We start from the raw sequence: 23,607 nt of genomic DNA on the forward strand, positions 1-23,607 counted from the left end.
TTTTCTGGCTACAGTGCTGATGAGTCACGTGCATAGCCACGCTAAGGCCTTGGCATCCATTCAGAAGCCCCACCATTCTCTTGCTCGCCAAGAAGCGATTTCGAGGTTAATAGACGTAGCCTAGAGGTAAAATCGTACCAGGCCACGTTGATTTTACCGCCAAGACGACCAGAAATGTTACTATCATGTTGGTATACGTAGGCTTTGATAAGCCCCAATGTTGACATTTTATTATTAGTCAGACTGTCGGCATGCCTCTCAGAAAATGGTACATCTTGGGACCATTAGCGATCATCCAACTCGCCCAGCTCCATGCGATTCTTTTTCCGGTCCCGATTGCCGTTGGAGTGTGCCGTGTCAAGAGCCGCTGGTTCAAACATCCATGTCTCGCGACCTGCTTACTTTAGCCAAGACAAGTATTCTCCATTCAACGCTGCTACTACAATCCAACTCCTACCCACGCTGCTCCATTTCCCAAGACACTCAACTCCAACCCGCTTCTACCCATAAATCCGCTTCTAACCATACACAATGCCACTCTCCATAAAACACGCTACTCGGTGAGGTTGTAGATCTTCTGGATCTTAGCCAAGATGGACTCAAAGTCAATGTGGAGATCCTTCAGCAAGCCCGTCGAGAAATCAAACACCCAGCCGTGGACGATGGGGAACCCGTTTGCCGCATAGCTCTGCTGGACCGCTGCTGTCTTGATGATGTTGCGGCACTGCTCCACCACGTTGAGCTCCACCAGCCTGTTGTTCTTGGCCGTCTCGTCCTCGATAGCGTCGAGCTCGTCCTCGTGCAGGCGGTAGACGTCGCGAATGTTACGCAACCAGGGGTTGAGCAAGCCCAGGTCCTTGGGTGTCATGGCAGCCTTGACACCGCCGCAGCCATAGTGGCCGCAGACGACAATGTGCTTGACGCCCAGGTGGCGGACGGCGTAGTTGATGACGCTCATAACATTGAGGTCGGTGTTGACAACGAGGTTGGCAATGTTGCGGTGGACAAAGGTCTCGCCAGGCTCGAGGCCAGTGATCTGCTCGGCAGGGATGCGCGAATCACTGCAGCCGATCCAGAGATACTCGGGTGTCTGGCCCTCGGAGAGGCGCGCAAAGTAGCCGGGGTCTTGAGTCTGCTTGCTCTCGGCCCATTTGCGGTTGTTGTCGAAAATCTTGTCGTGGGATTGCTTGAGGTAGTCAATCACTTCCTGAGGTGGTTGAGTCATCTTGGACACTGGACGAGAGGGATTTGTATTCGGTGTGGGCGTGGTAGGCTGGGGTCGAGGACAAGAGCAGATGGTTCTCTTGATTGTAGGCTGAAGTGCAATCGATCGAAGGAGGGTGCGCGAGGAGCGTGTTATAGATGTCGTTGGAATCCGCAGGGGCAGCATTGGGACAAGGAAAGGTCGAAGCAAGCCGAAGTACGGATGGAGGGGCGGTAGTGTCGGCGTCACGGCGGGGACTCGGGAACGGTACACACGTACGTCCAAGAAGCTTTGGGGAGGGAGGGGTCGAAGTTACTCCCTCAGCGCTGCGACTTGCAGAATTGGCGCGTGAGGTGAATGTAATTGGCTCAATTGGGTCGGCAGGAGCTCCAGCGGATGCAGATGGGTGATGAAGAGCAGGTCGGGATGCAGCTCAGGCGGCCGCTTGTGAATCAGTGTCTCGTTTCTCTGAGTTGGCTTTGCAATCGTCGTCGTTTCGTTGGGCGTGATTCCTGTCGCGAGAGGATTTTGGGAAGAGGGTTGGGGATCGCGGGCTTGGCGTCATGTCCTCGTTAAGGCATTTGCGGAGCCGGCAAATCCCGGCTGAAACCATCTGCCGAGATCAAGCACCAGTTCCACTTGATCCTTGGGGAGATCTTGCTGATTTCACGCGTATTTTATACTTTATACTTAAGTAATGCTAATGGCAAACTCTCGACATGATTGACTCTCTAGTATTCCCCAGGATGTGTTGATGCTGTCGCGTTTGATCAGGTACTTGTGTTGTGGTAGTATTGGTCTGTGGGAGCATTGGTCTACATCACTTGTTGTCAATAGTCGTTCCCTCTATTGATGGACCCCCACGCTACAAACATCCCAGGCCGCCTTCCAATTCCCTTCGTCTGTCAATTATATAACATTGCACCTAACGTCAGAGCGTCTTGTCTTTGATGGAAAACCGTAGTGGCAGGTAGGCTGTTCTCGGGCACGTCGTTTCTACTTACCCTACAGACTACGGTCATCCATAAGGTGCATCTGGTCTTCACCCGTTCTATTCTAACTCATCTTCAGTCACCTCCAATTTCCTCGACAACAATGGCGTACCACTCGATGCTCTGAGCTCGTCCACTTGTCCGAGAACTGATATTGTGACGACATCCCACATGCCTTGTCCAACTGGCCATCGCGAATCACGGTATCACTCACTTGTCCCCTCACGAACACGCAACCGTGCTGACGCGCCTGGTCAGCTCCAGTACTCCAGCCCCAGTCCACAACAACGAGCTTTCTGTTCAGTGCTAGCTCGTAGGTTTCCAGCACATGGCATGACGTGTATTACATCAGGTCAAGCTTTGAAAGTCCCATCACCAACACCCTCATCCGTTCGGGTGTGCAGCCAATTGGTCATTCTGAGCGGGGACGATTTAGGCTTATCTCGATGGACAATGGCGCCATGGAATGTGGCTAACCTTGAATCTCAGGTGCGGCATCAACTTGCGGGGTGATCAAGAACATAATGAAGGACAAAGTGGCCATGCAGCGTACAAAATGCCGTAATCACACCCGTGCGGCCAAGTACATAAGTGGCCAGGCAGGCTTCCGGGTCACTCGACGCGGATCCTGGTCTTGGTGGTTCCGACAAACAAGATGCTCTTTTACTCACTCTTCCTCGCGACAACCGTGTCAGCTTGCGCTCGCGACTTCTCGCTCGCCAAGCGCCATACCCATCGACAGCCTATCACGAAACGTAATGAGGAATGGCCTCCTGTGCTCAGCGAGCACGAGACTGTACTTTTCAATGCCTTTGACAATGTGACTATCGATGAGTGGTCCGACTACTACGGTCACCAGAACAAGCTCGCCGGTCTGGGCAAAGAAGCTGCTCAGTGGACGGCTGATCGTTGGACGGAGAATGGGTTCGAGGCTCACCTGAACGAATACCATGTTTACCTCAGCTACCCTTTGAAACAGGAACTGAGCGTCACGTGGGCCAATGGAACAAGAGAAGACATCAACCTTCAGGAAGAGGCTGTGGAGGGTGACGATGTGACAGGTAGGGAAGACAATCAGCCGACCTTCCACGGGTACTCTGCCAGCGGCATCGCCACAGCTGAGTACATCTACGTTGGACAAGGCTCAATCGCAGACTTTGAACGCCTGCAAGAGCTTGGTGTAGAGTTTGGGGGCAAGATTGCGTTGATAAGATACGGAGGACTCTTCCGTGGGCTGAAGGTGAAGAATGCACAAGATCACGGTGCCATTGGTGCCATCATCTTCACCGACCCTGGCGACGATGGCGAGTACACCGTCGCCAATGGCTATGAGGCTTATCCAGGTAAGAGTCTGTTACTCACGCCGCCGGTGCGCATTTTCTAATCGATTGATAGACGGTCCGGCTAGACATCCTGAGTCTGTACAGAAAGGATCTTGTCTCTTTCTCTCAACGTGCCCTGGCGACCCGACCGCGCCTGGCTACCCGTCCCATGATGGTGTGGAGCGAGCCGCTGTAGACGATGTCACCCCCCAGATTCCCTCCATCCCTATCTCGTACGCTGCCGCTCAGCCTCTGCTTGCTGCGCTTGACGGCCATGGACATACTCCCGATGAGGTCAACCGCACTGTTTGGTCTGGTGCCCTCGAGGCCGAATATAGCACCGGACCCGCACCAGGCGTGACACTGACCTTGGAGAACGAGATGGAGGAGAAGATTGCACCAGTTTGGAATGTCATTGCTACCCTCAACGCCACGGATACAGAGGAGACCATTGTGATTGGCAACCACCGTGATACTTGGATGATCGGTGGTAACGGTGACCCGAACTCTGGCTCTGCCATCTTGGTCGAGCTTACCAAGGCGTTCAATGCTCTACTGGAGACAGGCTGGAAGCCCAAGCGCAACATGTAGGTGGTGTACCACGCCTCAAAGACGACCTTGTAACTAACAGACGTAGTGTCCTTGCATCTTGGGATGCAGAAGAGTACGGCCTCGTCGGGTCAGCAGAATGGGTCGAAGACAACATCAACTGGCTCACAGAGACAGCGGTGGCGTACCTCAACATTGACGTTGCCCCCGAGATCGAAAAAGTCTCGCACGCCCACGAGCCCGGGATTAATAGCACATCCGACTACTCGCGTAACTCGGAGCGTCACCGCTAAGCAAAACCTAAAAAAGGACGAACGCGCTAATACTTCTCCTGAAGTCGAAAGAGAGCTCAACTACACGGAGGGGCAACTTGAAGTCGAGGAAATTGAATTAAGAAATGCAAGACAAGACTCGAGACACATCACCGCAACAGAATCCCATAAGCAAAATGGAGCAAATGCATTCTAGGAGAATGCAGAGCAGAAGTTGCTGGAACAGGAAGGCATTTCAAAAAACAAGTTGACGGCTTTAGACCGCTCCAAGTGCAGGCATCTGGCCGACTTGGCCATTTACGATCTATACCACGTCAGTGATATCCAGGCCGACCAAGCATGCGAAGAACTTGGAAAGCTGCATATCGCTTAGAGCAACAAGAATGCTCCAAACCAAAGCGGACATGGAGTTCAGTTACTTTCGGGGATAAAGGCGCGCATCGTGGCTGGGCAAGGATCTTATACACAAGTTTTAGAATGTGATCCTGATACACTTCGTCTCTTGACCTTATGCACACACTTTTCGCGGACTTGCAGGGAATTCGCGGGCGCAGATCCATTCCATTTCATTATTAATAAGTAGTAATATCTATATGACCTGCGAAGACTATAATCCCGCAGGCCTACGTAACAGCAGCTCGCACTCTAACAGCCTCCGATTCATTGCGCCCCTAAGTCCTTGAGCAATAGGCTCCACGTAATTAATGATTGTGTCTTGGTACCTCTTTCTGCGCCAGGCGCTGGTACTTGGTCGCTTTGTGCAGGACCATGCCACTAGAGAGCTGCCCTGTCTCCTGGCGAAAGATCTCCTGCCACGGCGTAGCGCTCTCTAGTTCAAGATATCCGGCTCCGGGGCTCTCCTTCCACCGTCTCGCAAGCTCAGCCTCGTGGACAAGGATATCAACGCGCCTCTTCAATAGGTCTATGCGCAGTTGATCGCCGTCCCGGAGAACGGCAAGATTGCCGCCCGCGGCCGCCTCGGGGCTGGCGTGTAAGATAGATGGCGAACCTGATGTGCCAGATTGTCTACCGTCTCCAATACAAAAGAGGCCGCCGACACCTTTCTGAAGCAAGTGTCCCGGTGGACACATGTTGACGACCTCGGCTGCGCCAGGGTATCCAAGAGGTCCAACGTTGCGCATGACAAGGATGGTGCGATCGTCAATTGGTGCCGTCGCCAGGCGTTCGTGGTAGTCTTCGGGCCCATCGAAAACAGCAACAGGACCTGCAAAGGCGTCTGGGTCCTTGGGATTGGAGAGAAAGCGCTTGCGGAACGACTCTGAGATGCAGCAGGTCTTCATGATGGCGGAGTCGAACAGGTTGCCCGTGAGGTGCACGAAGCCAGCATCGTACATGAGAGGATCCTGGTATGGCCGAATCACGCGTCGATCCCACGAATGTTTGTCGCGCACATTTTCTGCGACAGTTTTGCCGTTGGCCGTCAAAGCATCGCCATGTAGCTTGCCCTGATCAAGCAATTCTGCCATGACGGCTGGCAGACCTCCTGCGCGGTAGTACTCCTCGCACAGATACTCACCCGAAGGCATGACATTGACGAGAAGCGGAATGTGGTAGCCGTATCGATCCCAATCTTCCATGGACAGATCCACCCCCATGTGCTTCGCAATCGCATTGATGTGGATGGCCGCATTTGAGCTGCCACCGATGGCTGCGTTGGCAACAATGGCGTTCTCGAAGGCATCCCGGGTCATGATGTCGCTTGGCTTCAAGTCCTCCTCGGCCATCTCGACAATGCGTTTCCCTGTTTCGTAGGCGCACTGGCTCCGGTAGCGGTAGGCTGCTGGTATAGCAGCCGAGCCAGGCAGTGCCATGCCCAGAGCCTCCGCGAGGGCATTCATTGTCGAAGCTGTGCCCATGGTATTGCAGTGACCAACAGAGGGTGTACTGTAGAAGAGGTCAGACTTGAAATGGCAATGGATCGATGGCTCTTGACTCACCCTTGGGAGATATAGTCGATCATTTCGTGCTCGTCGATGGCACCCTTGAGGCGCAGCTCTCTCCCCTTCCACACAATGGTGCCTGACCCGGCGAGTTCTCCGCGGGAGCGACCATTCAGCATGGGGCCGACATTGAGGCAGATAGCTGGCATATTCTGGAATTGTTAGTTCCCAGTCAAACAGCAGCCATTCCAAGAGGAGGGACCTACCACAGTAGCTGCCGCCATAAGACAAGCCGGGGTCGTCTTGTCACATCCAGTCAACAGCACAACGCCATCCAGGAAGTAGCCAGTCAAGACTTCGACAAGGGTCAAATAAGCAAGGTTGCGATCCAAGGCGGCCGTGGGGCGTCGGCTCGTCTCTTGAATCGGGTGCAGCGGGAACTCAAACGCAATGCCACCCGCGGTTCGAATGCCCTCTCGTACTCTTTTCGCTAGCTCGATGTGGTGTCGGTTGCAAGGAGAGAGATCGGATCCTGTCTGCACGATGCCAATCATGGGCTTCCCAGACTGAAGCTCTTCGCGTGTGAGGCCATAGTTGAGGTACCGTTCGATGTAGTTGGCGTTCATTTCAGGGTCGTCCCTGGCATCGAACCATGCTGACGACCGATACTTTGGTTTCGCAGTCTTCTGCGTGCGAGGCTTTTGTCCCTTGCTCAGGTGTAGAGCGTCCAGCTTGGCTTCGAGCTCGCTGTTGCGCTGCTTCAGTTCGTTGAGCTGCTTGACTGCATCTTCAATGTCGATGGATTGAGATTCATTGCCATCGCAGGAACAGGCTTCACAAGACTTGGCCGTTGAGCAAGACATTTTGTATAGCGAAGAAGCGAGTGGAGAAGGTTGTTGTCATGATGTTTGCAGCAGTGGTCAAGTGCTAGGAAGATGAAAACCTTTTCATCAGACAACGACAAGTTCTGAAGGCTAGATGAGGTGACTTGAAGCTGAGAAACTGGACTAGGTGCTTAGTCTGTAGCTCACCTTCAACTCAACTGTAGCTCAGCCCTGGACTACTAGATGCCAGTCTAGGGCGTGTGCTACAGTTGCTAGTTGCTACTTACGCCAGTGCACCAGATACGTGGGGGGAAGACCGAGCGGGAGGTGAGCCTGTGGAGATTCCCCAACAGTCTTTTGCCTCTTTGGGACGGCCTCCAATCCAAAGATGGCTGTAGAGGATGCAGTGAGGCTGCAGAGCGACCAATATAGAAAGTGTGACTTTGAAGGCAGAAGCACGGGCCCGATGGTTGTTGGCTCGCGCTCTATACACTCTCGAGAGCTTCCCCCTTCTGCGGCCGAGGTTTGAGATGATTATCTTGACATGGGCCCTATTAAACACCGCCATAATGGCGTCATGGTGAGTGGGTCAACGGCCGTCGGGATCCAGTCCTCTTTGCCACTAGATTGATAATTGTCCTCCCAGGTTATCTTTGAAGCTTATCGTGACCTACCACAAAAGTAGGGACTGCATTGGCAATCCCTGCCGCGGCCCATTACTGTGGCACCCAGTTAGCGTGCTCACGAAAATTAACACACAGGGTCTTCACGTGAAAAAATAAGGGATGGGTGATCATTGAGGCACAATGCGTGGAACAGGATGTGAGTTGAAGTGAGCACTTTAGATAAGCTCCCTATGTAGTTCTCGTAGACCCTAGCTAGCTCCACGCGGCAAATGGCCTTGCCTCGAACGAATGCGCTTTTCCCCCCTGGGAAGCAACCGATAAAGATAATTAGTACATTAAGAATGCGTCTGATCGTGAGGGTATGCAAGATCTCTATATTCATGAGGCAGCTACGATAGCCCTGTCGATAGCTCCGCTGATCTGCCCAATGGCTTGGCGCAGCTTGAAACTGTTAGCGATATCCAAATGGCTGGATTCTAATGTGACATACCTCTATCAGGACATCCTGTGAGCTGTGTTTCACCAGGTACTCGCTCAGCTCCTGGATCGAGCCAAACTTGTTGACAAAGTACCTAAACACCCAAGGGAGGAAGGCCACCTGGTCGTCGAGGGTCAGGTGGTGGAAGAGGTCCATGGCGCCAGCCAATGTGGCTGTGTCCTCGGCAATGAACGAGTGAAAGTACAGGTACGCAAAGAGGCCCATGATGAACTGGCAGTCCATGCGATCGGTCATGCCGCCGTGCCCAGGGATGGAATCGCCAAAGTCCTTGATCTTGAACGTGCGCTTGAGCCCAGAGGCAAAGAAACCGCCGAATGGTGCGATGAGGGAGGCGAATGTGGCCAGGGCCAAGGCATGGAGCTGCATGGGCATGAACGTGATGGAGTAGGTGGTGGCCTTGGGTAGGAAGTAGTAGTCAGGCAGCGTGTATGTGTGGGGGATGAAGACGGGGTTAACGTCGCATTCGAGACCGGTGAAAATGTTGGCGCCGAGGTCCTACAGAAGATCAGTAAAAGTCCGGGCCAGGCCAGGGAAGGGGGGCAACTCACGTTGACAGGGCAAATGAAATATTTGGAGCGGCTCATGATGTTGACCAGGATCATGGCCCAGATGATTGTCATGATCCATGCGCCGACAAAGCCCTCCACAGTCTTCTTGGGCGAGAGCTTGATGAGCTGCGTGCGGCCAAACATCATGCCGCAGATGTAGGCGAAAATGTCGTTGGTGATGACGAGCGCAGCAGGCAGGAAGAACCAGATCATGCCGTCAAAGATGTTGTTCATGACAAAATGGGCCTGAAACACGATGAGGTACAGCGCCATGTGCGTCCAGGCAAAGTTGGTGAACTGGAACTTGTAGTGGCCAGCCTGCAGCGAGGCGACAAAGAAGACGAAGCCAAAGACGTAGAGCGCAAAGCTGATGAAGCGATGGTGGGTCGCCAGAGGGGCGAGCACCTTATCCACGAGCAGGATGTGCTTGAAGTAGTAGAGCACGGTCTCGCCGTAGAGGAAGTACATTGTCGTCGCGAGCCAGTACCAGTTCAGAGACTTGGTCGAACGCAAGGAGCGCGCTCGGCTGGGCACGTTGGCAATGGCGATGACTTCTTTGAACGAGATGATCTGGACGGCGGTGATGATGAGGATGATGTAGATGTGGCCCATGAACAGCGCACCGAAGAAGATGGCGATCATGATAAAGGTCCATAGTGTACGCGTCCAAAAGTTGGCCTTTTTCTTTGCGGTCTCGGCCGCTTTCTGTTCTTCCTCCGATGGTGGGGGTTTCTGCGGCGGGCGTGTTAGAAACTGCACTCGCGGTCTTGCAAGACACGACGAGACGGGATGCTCACCTCGTCTACGGATTCGAGCGCTTCCTTGCGACTGCGCGACGGGGAGCCAGAGCCCTCCTCGCTGACGTCGCTGAAGCTCGATCGCCGGCCATCCGCTTGGCCATTTCGGTGTTGGAAGCGGACGCCCTTCTTTGACCTGCCGCCTGTCATTGTGCTGGGCTAGGCCTCGTCAGGCGGGGCGCAGAGTAGCTTCGCGAGGGTCGTGAGGCACTGGATGCGCGCGAGTGCGGTATGTCGCAACTGGTGACGCGCGCGGCGCAGGAAGAGAGTTCGACGCTTGGTGGGTAGTGACTCGCGCCGGCTGTCGACGGGAGCAGGAAAGTTGACAATCTCGAGGGTGAGGCTTGTCAGAGCACAGAAGAGGGGAAGTGAAGTCGGCCGTGATGTAACGAAAGGAGGGTTGGAACAATTTGGGCAACGGTGGAGTAGCTCAACATGAGTCGCTCGGATTTCTTCGATTTGTAACTTTCCGATTGGCGTTTAGCGTGTCAGGACGCAGTCAGCATGTGTCAGTGCCACAATCTGAACTACGTGAGTTGTAAGCGGAGGCTCCGGTTGGATTGAGAATAATCATCTTCGAGGAGAAATCACGACACCAGTCACTTGCTATTTGTCCTTTCCATCAAGACAGGCTTGCGGGGGTTCCAAGCGGCCTGCCTCTGCGTCCGCTCCCTGCAGGCTGATGTCTTGCTTGTGGCTGAGGCTGTCGCGTTACGTCAGTGCTGCTCGGCGCTGCCACGCCTTCAACTTGAGTCGCCTTAGAATGAAGCGTGTTGTGTGCTAGTCCAATGATAAGCTGAATTACGTTTGACCCTGACTCTAAGCTAATTCCTCGTGAATTATGCTTCAGTTTGAACCTTGGAAATAGGGGCCCAACCATACAAATTTTCAGCAACACCCACCTGTCTAATTTCCCGGAGACCTCGGGACTCGTTTCTTTGCCGCGCCAAACCTCGCAATCGGGTGAGCAGGCCGTTCATTCGCGGAGTTCCCGAGGCCGGTTTGCTCGAGCGGACATCGGACACGTATTATCGCGAGCCGCATTTATGAATTCCAGGTCCATCTTCGCGAGCTGCGCCGTCCCAATTACCGTACTCCGTACTACGACTCTGCAAACCGCCATGACGTGGAGACTTGTGGCTTGACAAGGCTTGAATCAAGCTCAGCCCGCCTGACAGGGGCTGGTGGCTTAGAATTGCTCCCGTTGAAAGAGAGCAATTCTTGAATATCAAATGTCAATTGTTGATGCGCTACTCCGTAGAGTGATTCACTTTACTGTTGACTTCCAAAGTCTGCAGCCCACGCGCCTGGCTTGCCCGCAAGCTCATGATCATCGCAAAGGACCTGCGCCACATCGCCATCCCACCTCAGCCACAGGACCCTCTGAAAGGCAAGACCCTCAACGCGTTGGTCCCGAGCGGCGCGTCTTCAATTCACACTTGGGGCGCCGCATGCCTCGCGCCACCAAGATGCATGGCCCTCCAAGATGGACCTCGACGAGTTCTCCGACGACGGATTCGACGATCTGCCGGATAATGCCCTTCAAGAACTCGAGAACAACGCAATAAGCTTGACCCAAGCCCACCAGCATACCCAGCACCAAGACCGCTTCCCACCCGCCCGACAGCAACCACAGAGAGCTTTCTCCGACTATGGCTGGGACGAAGATGACGATCTCGACACTTCCGAGGTCATCAATCCCGCCGGCGCTCCCTTGGGACGCCCGCTGGTTGACAATAGTCTGCTCAAGCAGCCCCAGCAAGCGCCTGCTCAAAGGCCGCCGATACCACCGAATCCGAATTGGAACCCGATGATCAATCCAGACAGCCGTGCAAACACTCCAGTAGCAGCAAGATCACAATATGTTCCCCAGCAAGCGACGGGCATTGGGCGTCCCCAAACCAGCCACTTCACGAAACCTACTCTACCATCGCATCACTTTGGGCCGTCCCAGGCTTCGCAGCAGCCGTCAAATCTCAACGAGAATGTCTTCTCAGCACTACAGCAACGTGTCAGAGCCCTCGAGGGTGAGCTCAATGCTGCCAAGGGCGAGATCTCCATCATCCGTGCCAATTCGACGAAAGCCGACCTGGAACACAGTGCAGAAGTGGCCAGGTTGCGGCGCACCAATGCGGAACAGATTGCTCGTCAAGAAAAGATGGTAGAGGCCGCCGTGGCCGCTGAGAAGACGGCTAGTACCGAGCTTCAGTTCTTGCAGCAAGACATGCGTGACGCCACGCACCGGCCCAAGAGGAGAGAGACGTCCAGAACAGGGCGGGACTCGCAGGCAACGACGCCGAAGAAATCGACCAAGTCATGGAACGTCGCTGATGGCTTCGACGGCATGGAGATTGCGAGTCCCAGCAAAGGCCAGGGGCGCGGCCGTGGGGGTGCCGGGTCTGTCGCTGTCCATGTTGGAGAACGGACACCCAGCAAGAACAAGAGGAAGCGACCTACCATGGACAGTCCTGTGACAGCGCTGGAAACACATACAGACGACATTGTCATGGTGGACAGACCGGCTACCGCCCAGTCGGTGCCTCCAGCAGCTGCCGTAGCGGCCATGGCACCTGCACCGCTCTTTGAGTTCCTCCAGCTCGTGCTCGACCACGCCTCGTTTCATTCGGAACCGCCAACATTTGATCTCCTGGCGCGATATTCCTTCCCATCCGACCCGGGTGCCTCTATGGCGACCCACATCTTCCAGACCTTGCCGATGATGGGACACCCGCAGCGCCCGATGCAACTGTTGGTGGACTTTGCTGAACATGTCGTGGGCCTCTGGAATAGAGCCTTTAATGAGGAATTGTGGCAGCCTATCAAGTATCTGGTGGCGCTTGTGACATTCACGCTCCAGCTGCATACGACGTACGTTGCGCCCCTCATCGTGACAAATCTTGCCAATGTTGCCCAAGTTACGATACGGAAGCTAGCAGAAGGACGACACCGATTGCCAGATGGGGATCTGTCCAACAGCGATGAGTACCGGTATCTGGAGCAAGACATTGATACGACAAACCTGATGAGCCTGCTCCATGCCTGTTCGCTGGCTTGCGTCACCACGATTATGGAAACCGACCACGGCACTGAACTGAAGATTGTCGACTTTTGGCGACTCATGTCGCTGGACTTTGTGACCCTCCTTCTGACACCAAAGCAAAAGGCGGATGACATTATTGGCATGCTCGAGATGCTGGCCACGTCCTCCTTGCCCGACTCGATAGGCCCTATACTGGACGACAAGGAGCCAGCGTTCGTCGCTCGTCTTGTCATCGAGCGTGTGAGCGCAAAGCTGGTGGAGGCACCCCTATCAGCTACGACAGAGGCTGAGAAACGCAGCATACGAGTCTCTGCACTAAAGTGCCTGCTCGCATTTGCCCGATACCCGTTTGGCGCCCAGCAGCTCGCCGCACACGACAACGCTCTGCCTCGAACGGTTACTTGCCTCAGCGCCGCGATCGACTCGCTCTACGACATGTCCATCCCCTCGCATGTTCTGCCCCAGGACTCGGATGCACCGCCGGACACGTCGTCTCCTGCTGTTGTGCTATATCGCATCATATCGCAATGCGTGCTGTTGTTGCATACTCTGATCACTGACACGCCCGACATTGCCCAGAAATTGGGGGTCGCCTACGGATGCAGTCAGCGGTACCTCATCGCTTTGGGAAGACTGACCTTTGCCGAGGAGGATCTGGTCATGGAGGCGGGCATTGAGGGCTGGGTTGTCGAGATGGCCCACGAGCTGCTGGAAATGGCCGTGACGCCTGATGAGGGCGAGACTGTGAGCCAGGTATTTGGCGGTCTCTGAGGGTACGTACGTCTTGGAAACTATCAAAAACGCTACACTGCCAGCATCTACACGCGACAAGCTGGCAAATAGAGCAATTCAAAAAGGGCTCAACCGCCTCAACATATCAATTCACACCCGCTACCATGCAATTCGTCTGTGTTACCACAGTGCCGAGTTTCGAACACAAGATGTCACCGGACGCCCTCGCTATTCACACCCATCAAAGCCGCTCAACTAATCTACTGAAAGCTGACATGCACATGATCCCTGCTCTTTGTCAGTCGCAGACCAAACTGAATGTGGAAGGCAGACTTACCAATGATTCTGCGTAATATCACCACGGTCCTCCATCGTGCGCCACTGGCTCCAAGGCTTGGGCGTACCATCTGTGGAGATGTGCCAGATCTTCTGGCCCCAGATGACATACTTCAGATTGATGGCGGATCCCTGGTCCATGACCCATTCGGCGATATCGATACCTGAGAGCGTAGCTTGCTGTTGTTTCCAGTCGTGTCAGTGTGAAATCTTGTACAAGCAGAGGGAGTTCACCTACACCACCACCGTCGGCAATCATAAAGTCAATCGCCATGCCGCAGCAATGGTCCGAGGTTCCAGGACAGGCGCAGTCCCGAATGCAGAAGATCTCCCTTACTCGGCCGGGGAATTGGGCGACGACAGTCCTGGCACCGTCCACCGCGACAGCCTTGCAAGAACCCACAGCCGGAAAGCTGGGTGCGGGATAGCCACCCCATCCATTGGCCGTGGAGCTGCAGCACTGGCTCTGGCTAGGCCCGGGGCAGAGACCAGGCGTCGATGTGCCTGCGCAGTCAGAGGTCCAGCCGCAGGCGGAGGAGGAGCCCTGGCAAGAAGGTTTGGTGCAGCACTTGATGTCCGCTCCGTCCCAGGGGCAGAGGTTGTTATGAGAGGTGCCGCCGGCCGAAGAGCAGGCAGATGTCGAGACACAGACGCCTGCGAGGTTGTTGGGGCCGTAGCAGGGCCCGTTGACAGCAGCCAAGGCTGGTAAAGCGAGGAGGGCGAGCTTGAATAGCATCATGATTTGGGTCGATTGTGTGTAGACAGTGCGCTACGTGCTTGTGAAGATGCCTCAGCCGAACTTTGCAGCGGAGAAACAGGTCGTTTTATATTGATCTAGGCAATTGCCGTATCAGTTAACCTCTGCAATCATCCGTATCACCAACGTAAGCATACATAAACAATTCGCACTTGGCTTGATCACGCCCACGCCAGCGACGCATTGATCGTCCAGCCCCAGAGCGGTGATCGACACGCCGCCTTGCCAGCATTGGCAGGCCATTGTCCGCACAGGATGCCGTGAAGAGTTTAGTCCCGGCATCTGCAAAGATTAGTTGCTTAAAATGCGGAGGCCAGACAAGCTTTTTGTGCTGTGCAGGGACGGCTGAGCTCCAGCTACATCATGGAGGGATGGTTAGGACGTCGGTGGCGTCTATCACGCAGTAATAGAAGCCATACATACGATATGAAGCCTAACACTTGACGTGGGAAAAGTCGCTGTATTCATAAAAGATTCTAGGTAGTAGTTTACCGCGAGGACACGGGCATTGTACAGGTCGTGTCGACAAGCCGACCAAGGCTGTGACGATGGCTGAGGCCGTTACCTCAAAACGCCAGAGCCACTGCCTCCTACGCTGCCCGAGCCGCTGCCTCCTACGCTGCCCGAGCCGCTGCCCCCTATGCTGCCCGAGCCGCTGCCTCCTGAGCCTGAACCAGAGCCCGAGCCAGAGCCACTGCCTCCTATGCTGCCCGAGCCACTGCTTCCTGAGCCTGAGCCACTGCCAGAGCCAGAGCCACTGCCTCCAACGCTGCCAGAGCCACTGCCACCTACGCTGCCGGAGCCGCTGCCTCCTGAGCCTGAACCGGAGCCAGAGCCACTGCCACCTACGCTGCCGGAGCCGCTGCCTCCTATGCTGCCAGAGCCGCTGACTCCTGAGCCTGAACCGGAGCCAGAGCCACTGCCACCTACGCTGCCGGAGCCGCTGCCTCCTGAGCCTGAACCGGAGCCAGAGCCACTGCCTCCTATGCTGCCAGAGCCGCTAACTCCTAAGCCTAAACCGGAGCCAGAGCCACTGCCTCCTACACTGCCCGAGACGCTGCCTCCTAAGCCTGAACCGGAGCCAGAGCCACTGCCTCCAACGCTGCCAGAGCCACTGCCACCTACGCTGCCGGAGCCGCTGCCTCCTGAGCCTGAACCGGAGCCAGAGCCACTGCTTCCTATGCTGCCAGAGCCGCTGACTCCTGAGCCTAAACCGGAGCCAGAGCCACTGCCTCCTACACTGCCCGAGACGCTACCTCCTACGCTGCCAGAGCCAGCGTCTCCTGACCCAGAGCCAGAGCCACCAGAACCAGAACCAGAACCGGAGCCGCTGCCTCCCGATCCTGATCCTGATCCTGACCCAGAGCCACCAGAACCAGAGCCGGTACCTGCTGACCCTGATCCAGAGCCCGAGCCCGATGCAGAGACTGTATCTCCTGAACCAGAGCCAGAGCCAGAGCCAGAGCCTCCCGAACCACCGCCTCCAGTGCCAGAGACGTCGATTGCCGCATCGACGCTGCCAGTGCCAGTGCCAGTGCCAGTGCCAGTGCCAGTGCCAGTGCCAGTGCCAGTGCCAGTGCTAGTGCCGCCGCTTCCCGCATCAACGCTGGCAGTACCTCCAACGCCACCACTGCCGGCGTTGAGTTCGGCTCCTACTTGGAGATTGCCGCCAACAGAGCCAGACCCGGAGCCGCCAGTGCCACTGCCTCCAGTATCACCACCTCCTACACCAGAGCCACCGGTCCCCGAACCGCCGGCGCCAGTACCCCCGACACCACCACCACCAGTGCCAGGCTCACTACCGGCAGCAGTATCAGTTCCGGTCCCGCTCCCTCCAGCACCAGAGTCGGCACCGCTTCCGCTACCTCCACTACCGGTGCTGGGAACAGTCCCGTCGACGTTCCCAACACCAGCATCAGGCTCGCTCCCGGTAGTAGTATCAGTTCCGGTTCCGCTACCTCCAACACCAGAGTCGGAGCCGCTACCACTGCCTCCAGTGCCGGCGGAATCAGGTACACCATCCCCATTGGTGTCAGCACCGCCCGTGCCTCCGTTCCCAAGGTCTAAGAGACCGTTACCGTTGAAGGTTTGAGGCTGAGCTACAAGCTGAGCTCCCAAAAGATCAGGGTTGACACCGCCGTTGGTGTTGTCCATAGTATCACTGTTCGGGTCACCTACACCAGTAACTACTTCTAGTGGTGTGTCCGTGGCGCCATCGCCGTTGGTGCCTTGAGTACCATCGCCAGTGCCGGCGCCAGAATCAGGGACGCCGTCGCCGTTTGTATCAACGCCCGTACTAGCGCCGCCGTTCTGGGCGGTATCGTCGACGTTGGTGTTGTCGTTGGCGTCGCCGACACCGGCATCTGGGCCCGTCCCAGTGCCAGCGGTATCAATTTGAGGAGTGTTGCCTCCGTTTTGAGAGCCGAGGCCGGAACCAGGAGTGCCGTCACCGTTTGGATCAGTGGCAGAATTAAGAGGCTGGTCTGTGTTGGCTCCACTGCCGCCACCCGACCCGGAGTCTCCTGGGGGAGAAATGACAGAGTTCAACAGCTGGCTTCTGAATGCGGGCGCGTCAGGGTTGCCATCGCCGTTGTTGTCAAGGGCAACGGGTCCTCCATCGGGACCAGCATCTGCAACGCCATCATTGTTCAGATCAAGGCCATCAGGGGAGCCAATGTCAGGTTCACCATCGCCATCCGTGTCTGGCAGAGGTTCATTGGTGTTGTTGCCTGTATCGTCGCTAGCGCCGCCCGTATCACCACCGTTGCCAGTGCTGGTCCGGCCGTTGTCACCAGGACCACCTCCAGTGCCAGTGCCAGGAGCAACCAGCAGTCCGACATTGGGGCCATCGGGGAAATTGTTGAGCCAGCTTGGATCGCCCGCAACGACAAGAGCTGAACCACGGAACGCGCCGGCAGGAAGGGTGAATTCGCCGTCATTGGCGTCAGCACCGGGAATGATCACTCTATCACTGTCGATCGACGCAGGGTCTCCGATAACAACGACAGGACCTTGAGCGTTGCCAGAGGGCAGCAGAGTGACCTTGGGACCAGTGGCACCAGGCGCGACACCAGGAAGCGTGACAGTGGGGATGGCATCTTGAAATCCAGGCGTACCAATGACAACGGTGGCTGGATCTCCCGGGTTGTTGGGGCCGAGAGTAATGCGAGGTCCGTTCTCATCTGCTCCAGGGAGCAGGGTCGTGACAGCTCCTGGGGTGCCGCCGTTATTGTTGTTGAGTAGGTTGAAGTTTCTGTCGTTGCTGACGCCTAGCTCGCTTGGGCTACCCACCAGGACAATGGGGACGCCTCCAAGGCCGCTTCCTGGCAAAGTGACAGCCGGATCGCCGTCTTCAGCCCCAGGTAGAGATACAACAGGTAAGCCAGAGCCTGCCCCTTGTCCACCAGTAGCAACAGGCTCGCCAATGACAACGACAGGCGACGCGCCTGGAAGAGGCTTACCATTGCTACCGGTTGGCAGCAGGGTCCTTGTGGGAGCCCCAGCACTGGCACTGGCGCCAGGGGCAGTGATCGTGGGAAGTCTGTCTGTGAATCCAGGCGGGCCAATGACCACAGTCAAGGGGTCGCTGGGATGAGCACCAGGAATCGTGATACGAGGCCCCTCGGGGCCAGCACCGGGCAGTAAAGTGGTGACGGCGCCTTCATATTCGAATCCCCAGACCCCTTGAGGATGGTCCGGGAAGGATGTGATGTAAGCAGGCTCGCAGATGACAACAGTGCCCTCGCAGACATGGCAGTCTTTCTCTGGCAGAATCGTCGAGATCGTTGGGTACGGGCCGTGGCCAATCGTCGTGGTCTTCGTCACGTATGTGAGGTCCGTGGGCTCGTAGTAGAAGACTGTCTCTAGGCAGTCGTCGCAAGCAGCCGGCTTGGTTTCGGTTTTGCCCTCCTTTTCACAGATGGGAAGTGTGAGAGTGACTTGCGGAGGGTGTTGGGGATGATGATGGTCAACAACAGGAGGACGGCCTTGGTGTACTGGATGGCCGTGACCATGGTGAGGCTGAGGATGCACTGGAGGCGGCCCCATGGATCCGAAGGTGGGTTGCGCAGCGCACACGTTTAGGCAGGCATTGACATCGAGGTAGGTTGTGACCTCGACTGTGACAGTGTGTTGTCCCTGGACCGTCGCCAGTGACGATGCGACCAAGATCGCGCCCGCTAGGGCCTTGCCGCTCGTCATTCTCGCCATGTCGTTGCGAGTACAGCTACAGCAGCGGCTATACAGAGGCGAGCACCAAGTAAGCGAAGGAGTGAGTATGACAACCAGGGATCTTAGACCAAACGGGATCACGATCGATCGCAATATATGCGCGGCGCGCTTTATCGCGTAGGTCCATGTTGGTGCTATGAGAATATGAGCCATACCAGCGGGGACGGCAGATCACCAGGGTTGGAATGCTCGCCAGAGGCCATTGGATCTGTTATCGAGAATCAGAAACAAGTAATGCCGATACATCACAGAGTCCCGGGCCCGCGGCTCTCCACACAGATCTTTCCAAGACATTTGAAATGAGGCTTTTCGGTTTCTGGCAGTACGCGAATTCCAGAGGCTCGACGAGGTTGGGGTTGGAGGAAATGTCGAGCTTTACAGGATCGCCTGGAGATTGTCCATGAGTCTCGGGCGGCAGTCTTCGGCTAACCGGTGCGCCACAAGATACGCGAAGCGGCCTGATCGTCCCCTTGCGCCATCTCGGGCCCATCCGAGGTCGGGTATGGAGCTAGGTCTCAACTCTCAAGGGGGCTTTCAGGACGCGCTCGAGGAGTTCAATCGCCAAGAGGAAGATACCGAATCGAATACCGGCGATGGCATGCTTATTTCAAGTTGCAGAGATGTCGGGGGTCTACACAAGCGCAAGGTCCAAGTTTATACGTAGTGGTGCGCGTTGAACAAAACGCTGGATGAAGTTACGAGTTGTGGCCATGGATGGCGTGGAGGGGGAAGCGTGGAGCGTGGAGCGTGACGTTGTTGAAGCGCGTTGGCACGTGATCCCGGGCTGTACGTACCTGGTACATGTTGCACCTCGCCTTATTAATGGAGTAGTTACTTTCCAGGTTCATTAGCATCCCTTCAATGTTAATCTCCATCTAGCGAATTATACTCCCTTGCCAAGTGGCTAGTCTTCGTCGACACCACTCGCACTGGAATTGCGCGCGATAGATGCCATTTGCCTCCCGCTCCGCTTGCTCTTGGTGGCCGATCAACAGACGCGTCGCGTATCCTCCCAGACGCATTCAACACATTACGATCATGATGTTGACAGAAGGCATGAGAGACTAGCCCTCATCGTGGAATTGAAGCCCCCAGTCAAGCACCCACCATCCGCCTGAATCCGATGTTGGACACGATCCACGAGCCACCGACCCTCTCCACGCCCTTGCCCTCAAACTTGCCCTCCATCTTTCCCATGGCCATGTCCACCAATCCCCTGCCCAGCATTGGCGTCGGCGAGTGCTGGCTCGGCATGAAGCCCCTTATGAACGGTCCGGCGACGGCCACCATGGCCTTCATAGAGAATGGCACCGCGGGCACATAGGGTAAGATGGCCTCGTGACCCTGCTTGTCAACAAAGGATGGCCGCACCGAGTCGACTTGGATGGTGCCGCGCGCAGAGATGGCCGCGAGCTCCTTCTCAGTCTCCCCCTTAACGCGGCCAAAGATGGGCGTGAATCGCCCAGGGTTATGCGTCGTGCCCTCGCCAGACACATACACCATGCGGAATTTGCCTTCGTCAGGCTTGATGTTCTCGAATGCATTCGCGGCGCTGAGCGCGTAGTCCTTGGTGATTTTCACATAGTCTTCTGCGCTGACGAGGGTTTGCGATATCCCAAGTGCCCACACGCAGCCATTGGCCCCTTGTAGCTGCTCCAGTAGGGACGTGTCGTACTGGTTGAAGTTCTGGTGGAGAATGACGTTTACGCGGGGATCCGAGGCCTCTTGTGCGAAAGGGACGGGTCGTCGCGATAGGATTGTGATTTTGGAGATGGTGGGTGTGCGAAGCATCGCGTCCAGAGCTGCAGAGCCTACGAGGCCAGTGGCCCCAGTGAGAATGAGATGCATGGTCTTTCTAAGTTGATAGAACGAGGCGTGTTCGAGTCCAGGTTTTGTGTGATTCACTGTATGTGGACTCTGCCCATGAGGTGAGAATTTGTCCTTCCATATATATATATATACATGTGGTTATCGAAAGCAGGCTGGCGTCAGCCAGTGTGAATGCAGGCTGGAGTTAACAGCGCGTATATCCGTCAAGGCGCGTTGGCATGGTTTGCGACCTGCGCTATCATGGCCATGAAACTCACAAAAGCAAATTGTACAAATTTTATTAGTGGACGTAAATCACTGAACAACAGAAGCCGTGACGGCCAGATCTTGTTCGCGTCTAAGATTGTTAATCCGCCCTCACGATGGTCTTCCACTTACTTACCCTGCACTAGCTTCTTCCCTGGCTCACTCCTAACGGTATACACGATGCAGAAATCCCTGGCGTGACTGAAATCATACAACACTTGTTTAGGAATTTTAGGATTAGTATGCTTCGATTTTGATTATATTCATCGTGTTCCTATACCTTCGTATGCGTTGGGTCGACGCATTGGGTGGACTTCAAAAGTGACACTTTCACCTTTGAACAACCGCACTACGGTCAAAAACCTGGCTGTATTGTCAACGATACTCTGAAGTCCTACTGTGGCTGTTGTCGACTTGACAGGTGCCCAAATGATACGGCCATTCAAGATACTTTCAAATGTCAAGATTCATTTCCACCGCCATGCCAATGCCACCCTAGATTCTGTCTATCCAGTCCATGCATCGCTGCAGGAGTATCGAACGGCCCTCAACATCCCAAACCTACCCAAGCAGCCGTTCCTCGCATATCTCTCATATATCCCATCAGAACAAGTGATTAAAAAAAAATGTTAAAAGCCCCCATCCCTCCATGTAACATCGAATAAGTCTAAGAATATGTTGTGTTTCGCTCCCATTCCACTTCGCACGCACCAAGCGCCCGCTCCTTAGAAGCGGTGCTGGCGACCGACGGACTCGACGCGCACACCCAGCTTCTCCATCTCGCGCGAGTCAATGACACCACGGCCGTCAAAGACCCACCGGGGCTTGGCCATGTGGTCGGCAATGTGCACCCAGTCGATCCGCTCGCGGGGCTTGTACTCCTCTGCGCTGCCCATGCCGGTCGCGAAACCAGTGTCCTTGCTCTCGCGGTACTGCTTGCAGTCGGGGCAGTCCTCAGGGCAGTCGGGCTCGACGTTGTACCGGTCGAGAGGGTCGTCGTTGTCCTGGCCGTCGAGCTGGACCAGGTGCTTGTGGAGGGCGAGGAAGTCGTTCTCGGTGGGCACGCTGGGGTTGACAAAAGGGCGGGGATCGGCCTTGGGGTTGGGCTTGCGGCCGAGCATCTTGGCGACGGGCGCGCCGGCCGCGACAGGGGCAGGCGTGGGGGCGGGCTGGTTGCGGAACTCGTCAAACTCGGTGGCGATGACGACGGCGGTACTGTTGTTGCAGGCATCAATGGCGTTGCCGTAGACGTGGATGTTGCCCTGGTCGGCGACGGGGCCGAGCAGGAGCTTGATCTCCTCCTTGACAACCAGGGGGTTGCAGCAGGGGTCGAACACGGCGATCTCGCGGGGACGCTCCTCGAGGAGGGTCTTGATCATCTCCAGAGCGGGAGCCTCGCGGGTGTCGGAGGTGTTCTTCTTGAAAGCGAAGCCAAGGATGGTGACCTTCTTGCCGACAAGGGTGTTGTTGAGGCACTTGATGATGCGGTTGGTGAAACGGTCACGGGCGTACTCGTTCATCTTGACGACCTGGCGCCAGTACTCGCCGACCTCGGGGAGTCCCATGGTGTCCGCGAGGTAGACCAAGTTCAGGACATCCTTCTTAAAGCAGCTGCCACCGAAACCAATACCGGCGACGAGGAACTTGTTGCCGATACGGGGATCGACACCGACGGCCTTGGCGACCTCGTCCACATCGGCACCAGTCTGCTCGCAGACGGCAGAGATGGAGTTGATGGACGAGATGCGCTGGGCGAGCATGGAGTTGGCGACCAGCTTGGCCAGCTCAGAAGACCAGACGTTGGTGGTCAGGATGCGCTCGCGAGACACCCATGAGGCGTAGACCTTGACGAGGGCCTCGGCCGCCTTCTTGCCAGACTCGGTGGGGGCAGAACCGATCAGGATGCGGTCGGGGTAGAGCAGATCGCCGACGGCGGTACCGGCAGCCAAGAACTCGGGGTTGGAGAGAATCTCAAAGTGAACACCGGGGCGGTGCATGGAGAGCTAATGTCCCTGTTAGCAGGAAGCCTGAACGGAGCTCGGGAGTAAAACTCACGGTATCCGCAACCAGCTGGGCGGTCCGGCAAGGAACTGTCGATTTCTCGACGATGATGGCGCCCTCGCGGGCGTACTGAGCAACAACACCAGTGACAGCCTCGAAAGCAGTCATGTCTGTCGCGCTGCCAGCACCGACACCACGGTACTTGGTGGGGGTGTTGACGGCCACCAGGACAATGTCCGCCTCGGAAATGCTCTTGCCGACATCAGTGGTGAAGAAGAGGTTGGCGGGACGGTCCTGAACGGTGGCGTCCTGGCCTTCGGCCTCGGGCTTGCTGGCGAACGAGGCCTGGCGGCCACCATCGCGGGCGATGCGGACAATGTCGCGCAGGCCAGGCTCGTAGATGGGAGGGTGTTTTGAGTTCCAGCGACGGATGCGAGTCTCGTCACGGTCGACGACGGTAACTCGGATGTGAGGGTTCTGGAAGGCGACAACGGCAGCGGTGGGACCACCTGTGAAGTGTTAGAGATCTCGCGCATCCCACATGTCAGAGGGGGGGAGACGCACCGACGTAACCGGCACCTACGCAGCAGATGTTTTTGACGACAACATCGCCGAGGGTGCCATTGGTGTGAGCAGAGGAGCCGTTCAGGCCAAGGCTCTTGACAGAGCTGACCACGGCTTCGGGGATGGACGACATGGCGAGGAGCAGAGCGAGCGGTAGCGCGACTTGGAGTTTGGCGGGGTGGTCTGTCGCGTGTCGAGCGAAGGCAAAGGCTATCCTCTGGAAGGAACGGATCGAACGTTATTAGGTAGTGCAAAGACGAGGAAGAATACACGCAAATCTCCAGCAAAACGAATGTGAAGATGGGAATGAATAGGAAACGATCAGTCGCGAGAAAGG

General features: G+C 56.0%; 9 protein-coding genes across 9 annotated transcripts; 2 read left to right on the forward strand and 7 right to left on the reverse strand.

Moving 5' to 3' along the window:
* Positions 1-531: 531 nt before the first annotated feature.
* F5Z01DRAFT_4605 (carbonic anhydrase) lies at positions 532-1,513 on the reverse strand. Its single transcript, XM_046259911.1, has one exon. The coding sequence runs from the start codon at positions 1,388-1,390 to the stop codon at positions 554-556; it is 837 nt and encodes a 278-aa protein (XP_046122737.1). The 5' UTR covers positions 1,391-1,513; the 3' UTR covers positions 532-553.
* Positions 1,514-2,691: 1,178 nt separating this feature from the next.
* Positions 2,692-4,700, forward strand: F5Z01DRAFT_4612 (uncharacterized protein). Its single transcript, XM_046259917.1, has 3 exons — positions 2,692-3,539; positions 3,592-4,105; positions 4,156-4,700. Exons 1-3 carry the CDS (start codon positions 2,852-2,854, stop codon positions 4,358-4,360), a joined length of 1,407 nt encoding a protein of 468 aa, XP_046122738.1. The 5' UTR covers positions 2,692-2,851; the 3' UTR covers positions 4,361-4,700.
* An 87-nt stretch (positions 4,701-4,787) lies between these two features.
* On the reverse strand, positions 4,788-7,225 carry F5Z01DRAFT_4632 (dihydroxy acid dehydratase). Its single transcript, XM_046259932.1, has 3 exons — positions 6,507-7,225; positions 6,298-6,452; positions 4,788-6,244 (listed from the first exon to the last, which is right to left on the reverse strand). Exons 1-3 carry the CDS (start codon positions 7,101-7,103, stop codon positions 5,041-5,043), a joined length of 1,956 nt encoding a protein of 651 aa, XP_046122739.1. The 5' UTR covers positions 7,104-7,225; the 3' UTR covers positions 4,788-5,040.
* A 451-nt stretch (positions 7,226-7,676) lies between these two features.
* On the reverse strand, positions 7,677-9,920 carry F5Z01DRAFT_4714 (cytidylyltransferase family-domain-containing protein). Its single transcript, XM_046259996.1, has 3 exons — positions 9,535-9,920; positions 8,738-9,469; positions 7,677-8,684 (listed from the first exon to the last, which is right to left on the reverse strand). Exons 1-3 carry the CDS (start codon positions 9,682-9,684, stop codon positions 8,142-8,144), a joined length of 1,425 nt encoding a protein of 474 aa, XP_046122740.1. The 5' UTR covers positions 9,685-9,920; the 3' UTR covers positions 7,677-8,141.
* A 797-nt stretch (positions 9,921-10,717) lies between these two features.
* F5Z01DRAFT_4654 (DNA repair protein Rad26) lies at positions 10,718-13,503 on the forward strand. Its single transcript, XM_046259948.1, has one exon. The coding sequence runs from the start codon at positions 11,021-11,023 to the stop codon at positions 13,343-13,345; it is 2,325 nt and encodes a 774-aa protein (XP_046122741.1). The 5' UTR covers positions 10,718-11,020; the 3' UTR covers positions 13,346-13,503.
* Positions 13,504-13,566: 63 nt separating this feature from the next.
* Positions 13,567-14,378, reverse strand: F5Z01DRAFT_669558 (uncharacterized protein; the record flags this gene model as incomplete). Its single annotated transcript, XM_046264432.1, has 3 exons — positions 13,567-13,594; positions 13,644-13,822; positions 13,881-14,378. The coding sequence occupies 3 exons, from the start codon at positions 14,376-14,378 to the stop codon at positions 13,567-13,569; spliced, it is 705 nt and encodes a 234-aa protein (XP_046122742.1).
* Positions 14,379-15,308: 930 nt separating this feature from the next.
* F5Z01DRAFT_641494 (uncharacterized protein) lies at positions 15,309-15,940 on the reverse strand. The gene is made up of 2 exons (XM_046262582.1): positions 15,518-15,940; positions 15,309-15,379 (listed from the first exon to the last, which is right to left on the reverse strand). The coding sequence occupies exon 1, from the start codon at positions 15,908-15,910 to the stop codon at positions 15,659-15,661; it is 252 nt and encodes an 83-aa protein (XP_046122743.1). The 5' UTR covers positions 15,911-15,940; the 3' UTR covers positions 15,309-15,379; positions 15,518-15,658.
* Positions 15,941-19,422: 3,482 nt separating this feature from the next.
* On the reverse strand, positions 19,423-20,599 carry F5Z01DRAFT_641498 (uncharacterized protein). Its single transcript, XM_046262583.1, has one exon. The coding sequence runs from the start codon at positions 20,475-20,477 to the stop codon at positions 19,725-19,727; it is 753 nt and encodes a 250-aa protein (XP_046122744.1). The 5' UTR covers positions 20,478-20,599; the 3' UTR covers positions 19,423-19,724.
* An 831-nt stretch (positions 20,600-21,430) lies between these two features.
* F5Z01DRAFT_678798 (uncharacterized protein) lies at positions 21,431-23,403 on the reverse strand (the record flags this gene model as incomplete). Its single annotated transcript, XM_046265472.1, has 3 exons — positions 21,431-22,708; positions 22,761-23,215; positions 23,271-23,403. 3 exons carry the CDS (start codon positions 23,401-23,403, stop codon positions 21,431-21,433), a joined length of 1,866 nt encoding a protein of 621 aa, XP_046122745.1.
* Positions 23,404-23,607: the final 204 nt, after the last annotated feature.

The sequence above is a fragment of the Emericellopsis atlantica genome, assembly GCF_019669845.1.
Source record: "Emericellopsis atlantica unplaced genomic scaffold F5Z01scaffold_1, whole genome shotgun sequence".
Classification (NCBI taxonomy): Eukaryota; Fungi; Ascomycota; class Sordariomycetes; order Hypocreales; family Bionectriaceae; genus Emericellopsis; species Emericellopsis atlantica.

Excerpts from the sequence above, each read along its gene's own strand:
- F5Z01DRAFT_4605 (XM_046259911.1), bottom strand. The coding sequence starts at position 1,390 with ATGCTGCCCCTGCGGATTCCAACGACATCTATAACACGCTCCTCGCGC.
- F5Z01DRAFT_4612 (XM_046259917.1), top strand. The coding sequence starts at position 2,852 with ATGCTCTTTTACTCACTCTTCCTCGCGACAACCGTGTCAGCTTGCGCT. Across the intron at positions 3,540-3,591 it reads TGGCTATGAGGCTTATCCAG|ACGGTCCGGCTAGACATCCT; the intron begins GTAAGAGTCTGT and ends ATCGATTGATAG. Across the intron at positions 4,106-4,155 it reads TGGAAGCCCAAGCGCAACAT|TGTCCTTGCATCTTGGGATG; the intron begins GTAGGTGGTGTA and ends TAACAGACGTAG.
- F5Z01DRAFT_4632 (XM_046259932.1), bottom strand. The coding sequence starts at position 7,103 with ATGTCTTGCTCAACGGCCAAGTCTTGTGAAGCCTGTTCCTGCGATGGC. Across the intron at positions 6,453-6,506 it reads TTATGGCGGCAGCTACTGTG|AATATGCCAGCTATCTGCCT; the intron begins GTAGGTCCCTCC and ends TAACAATTCCAG. Across the intron at positions 6,245-6,297 it reads ATCGACTATATCTCCCAAGG|TACACCCTCTGTTGGTCACT; the intron begins GTGAGTCAAGAG and ends CCTCTTCTACAG.
- F5Z01DRAFT_4714 (XM_046259996.1), bottom strand. The coding sequence starts at position 9,684 with ATGACAGGCGGCAGGTCAAAGAAGGGCGTCCGCTTCCAACACCGAAAT. Across the intron at positions 9,470-9,534 it reads CGCTCGAATCCGTAGACGAG|AAACCCCCACCATCGGAGGA; the intron begins GTGAGCATCCCG and ends CGCCCGCCGCAG. Across the intron at positions 8,685-8,737 it reads ATTTCATTTGCCCTGTCAAC|GACCTCGGCGCCAACATTTT; the intron begins GTGAGTTGCCCC and ends GATCTTCTGTAG.
- F5Z01DRAFT_4654 (XM_046259948.1), top strand. The coding sequence starts at position 11,021 with ATGGACCTCGACGAGTTCTCCGACGACGGATTCGACGATCTGCCGGAT.
- F5Z01DRAFT_641494 (XM_046262582.1), bottom strand. The coding sequence starts at position 15,910 with ATGCGGCAATCGACGTCTCTGGCACTGGAGGCGGTGGTTCGGGAGGCT.
- F5Z01DRAFT_641498 (XM_046262583.1), bottom strand. The coding sequence starts at position 20,477 with ATGCATCTCATTCTCACTGGGGCCACTGGCCTCGTAGGCTCTGCAGCT.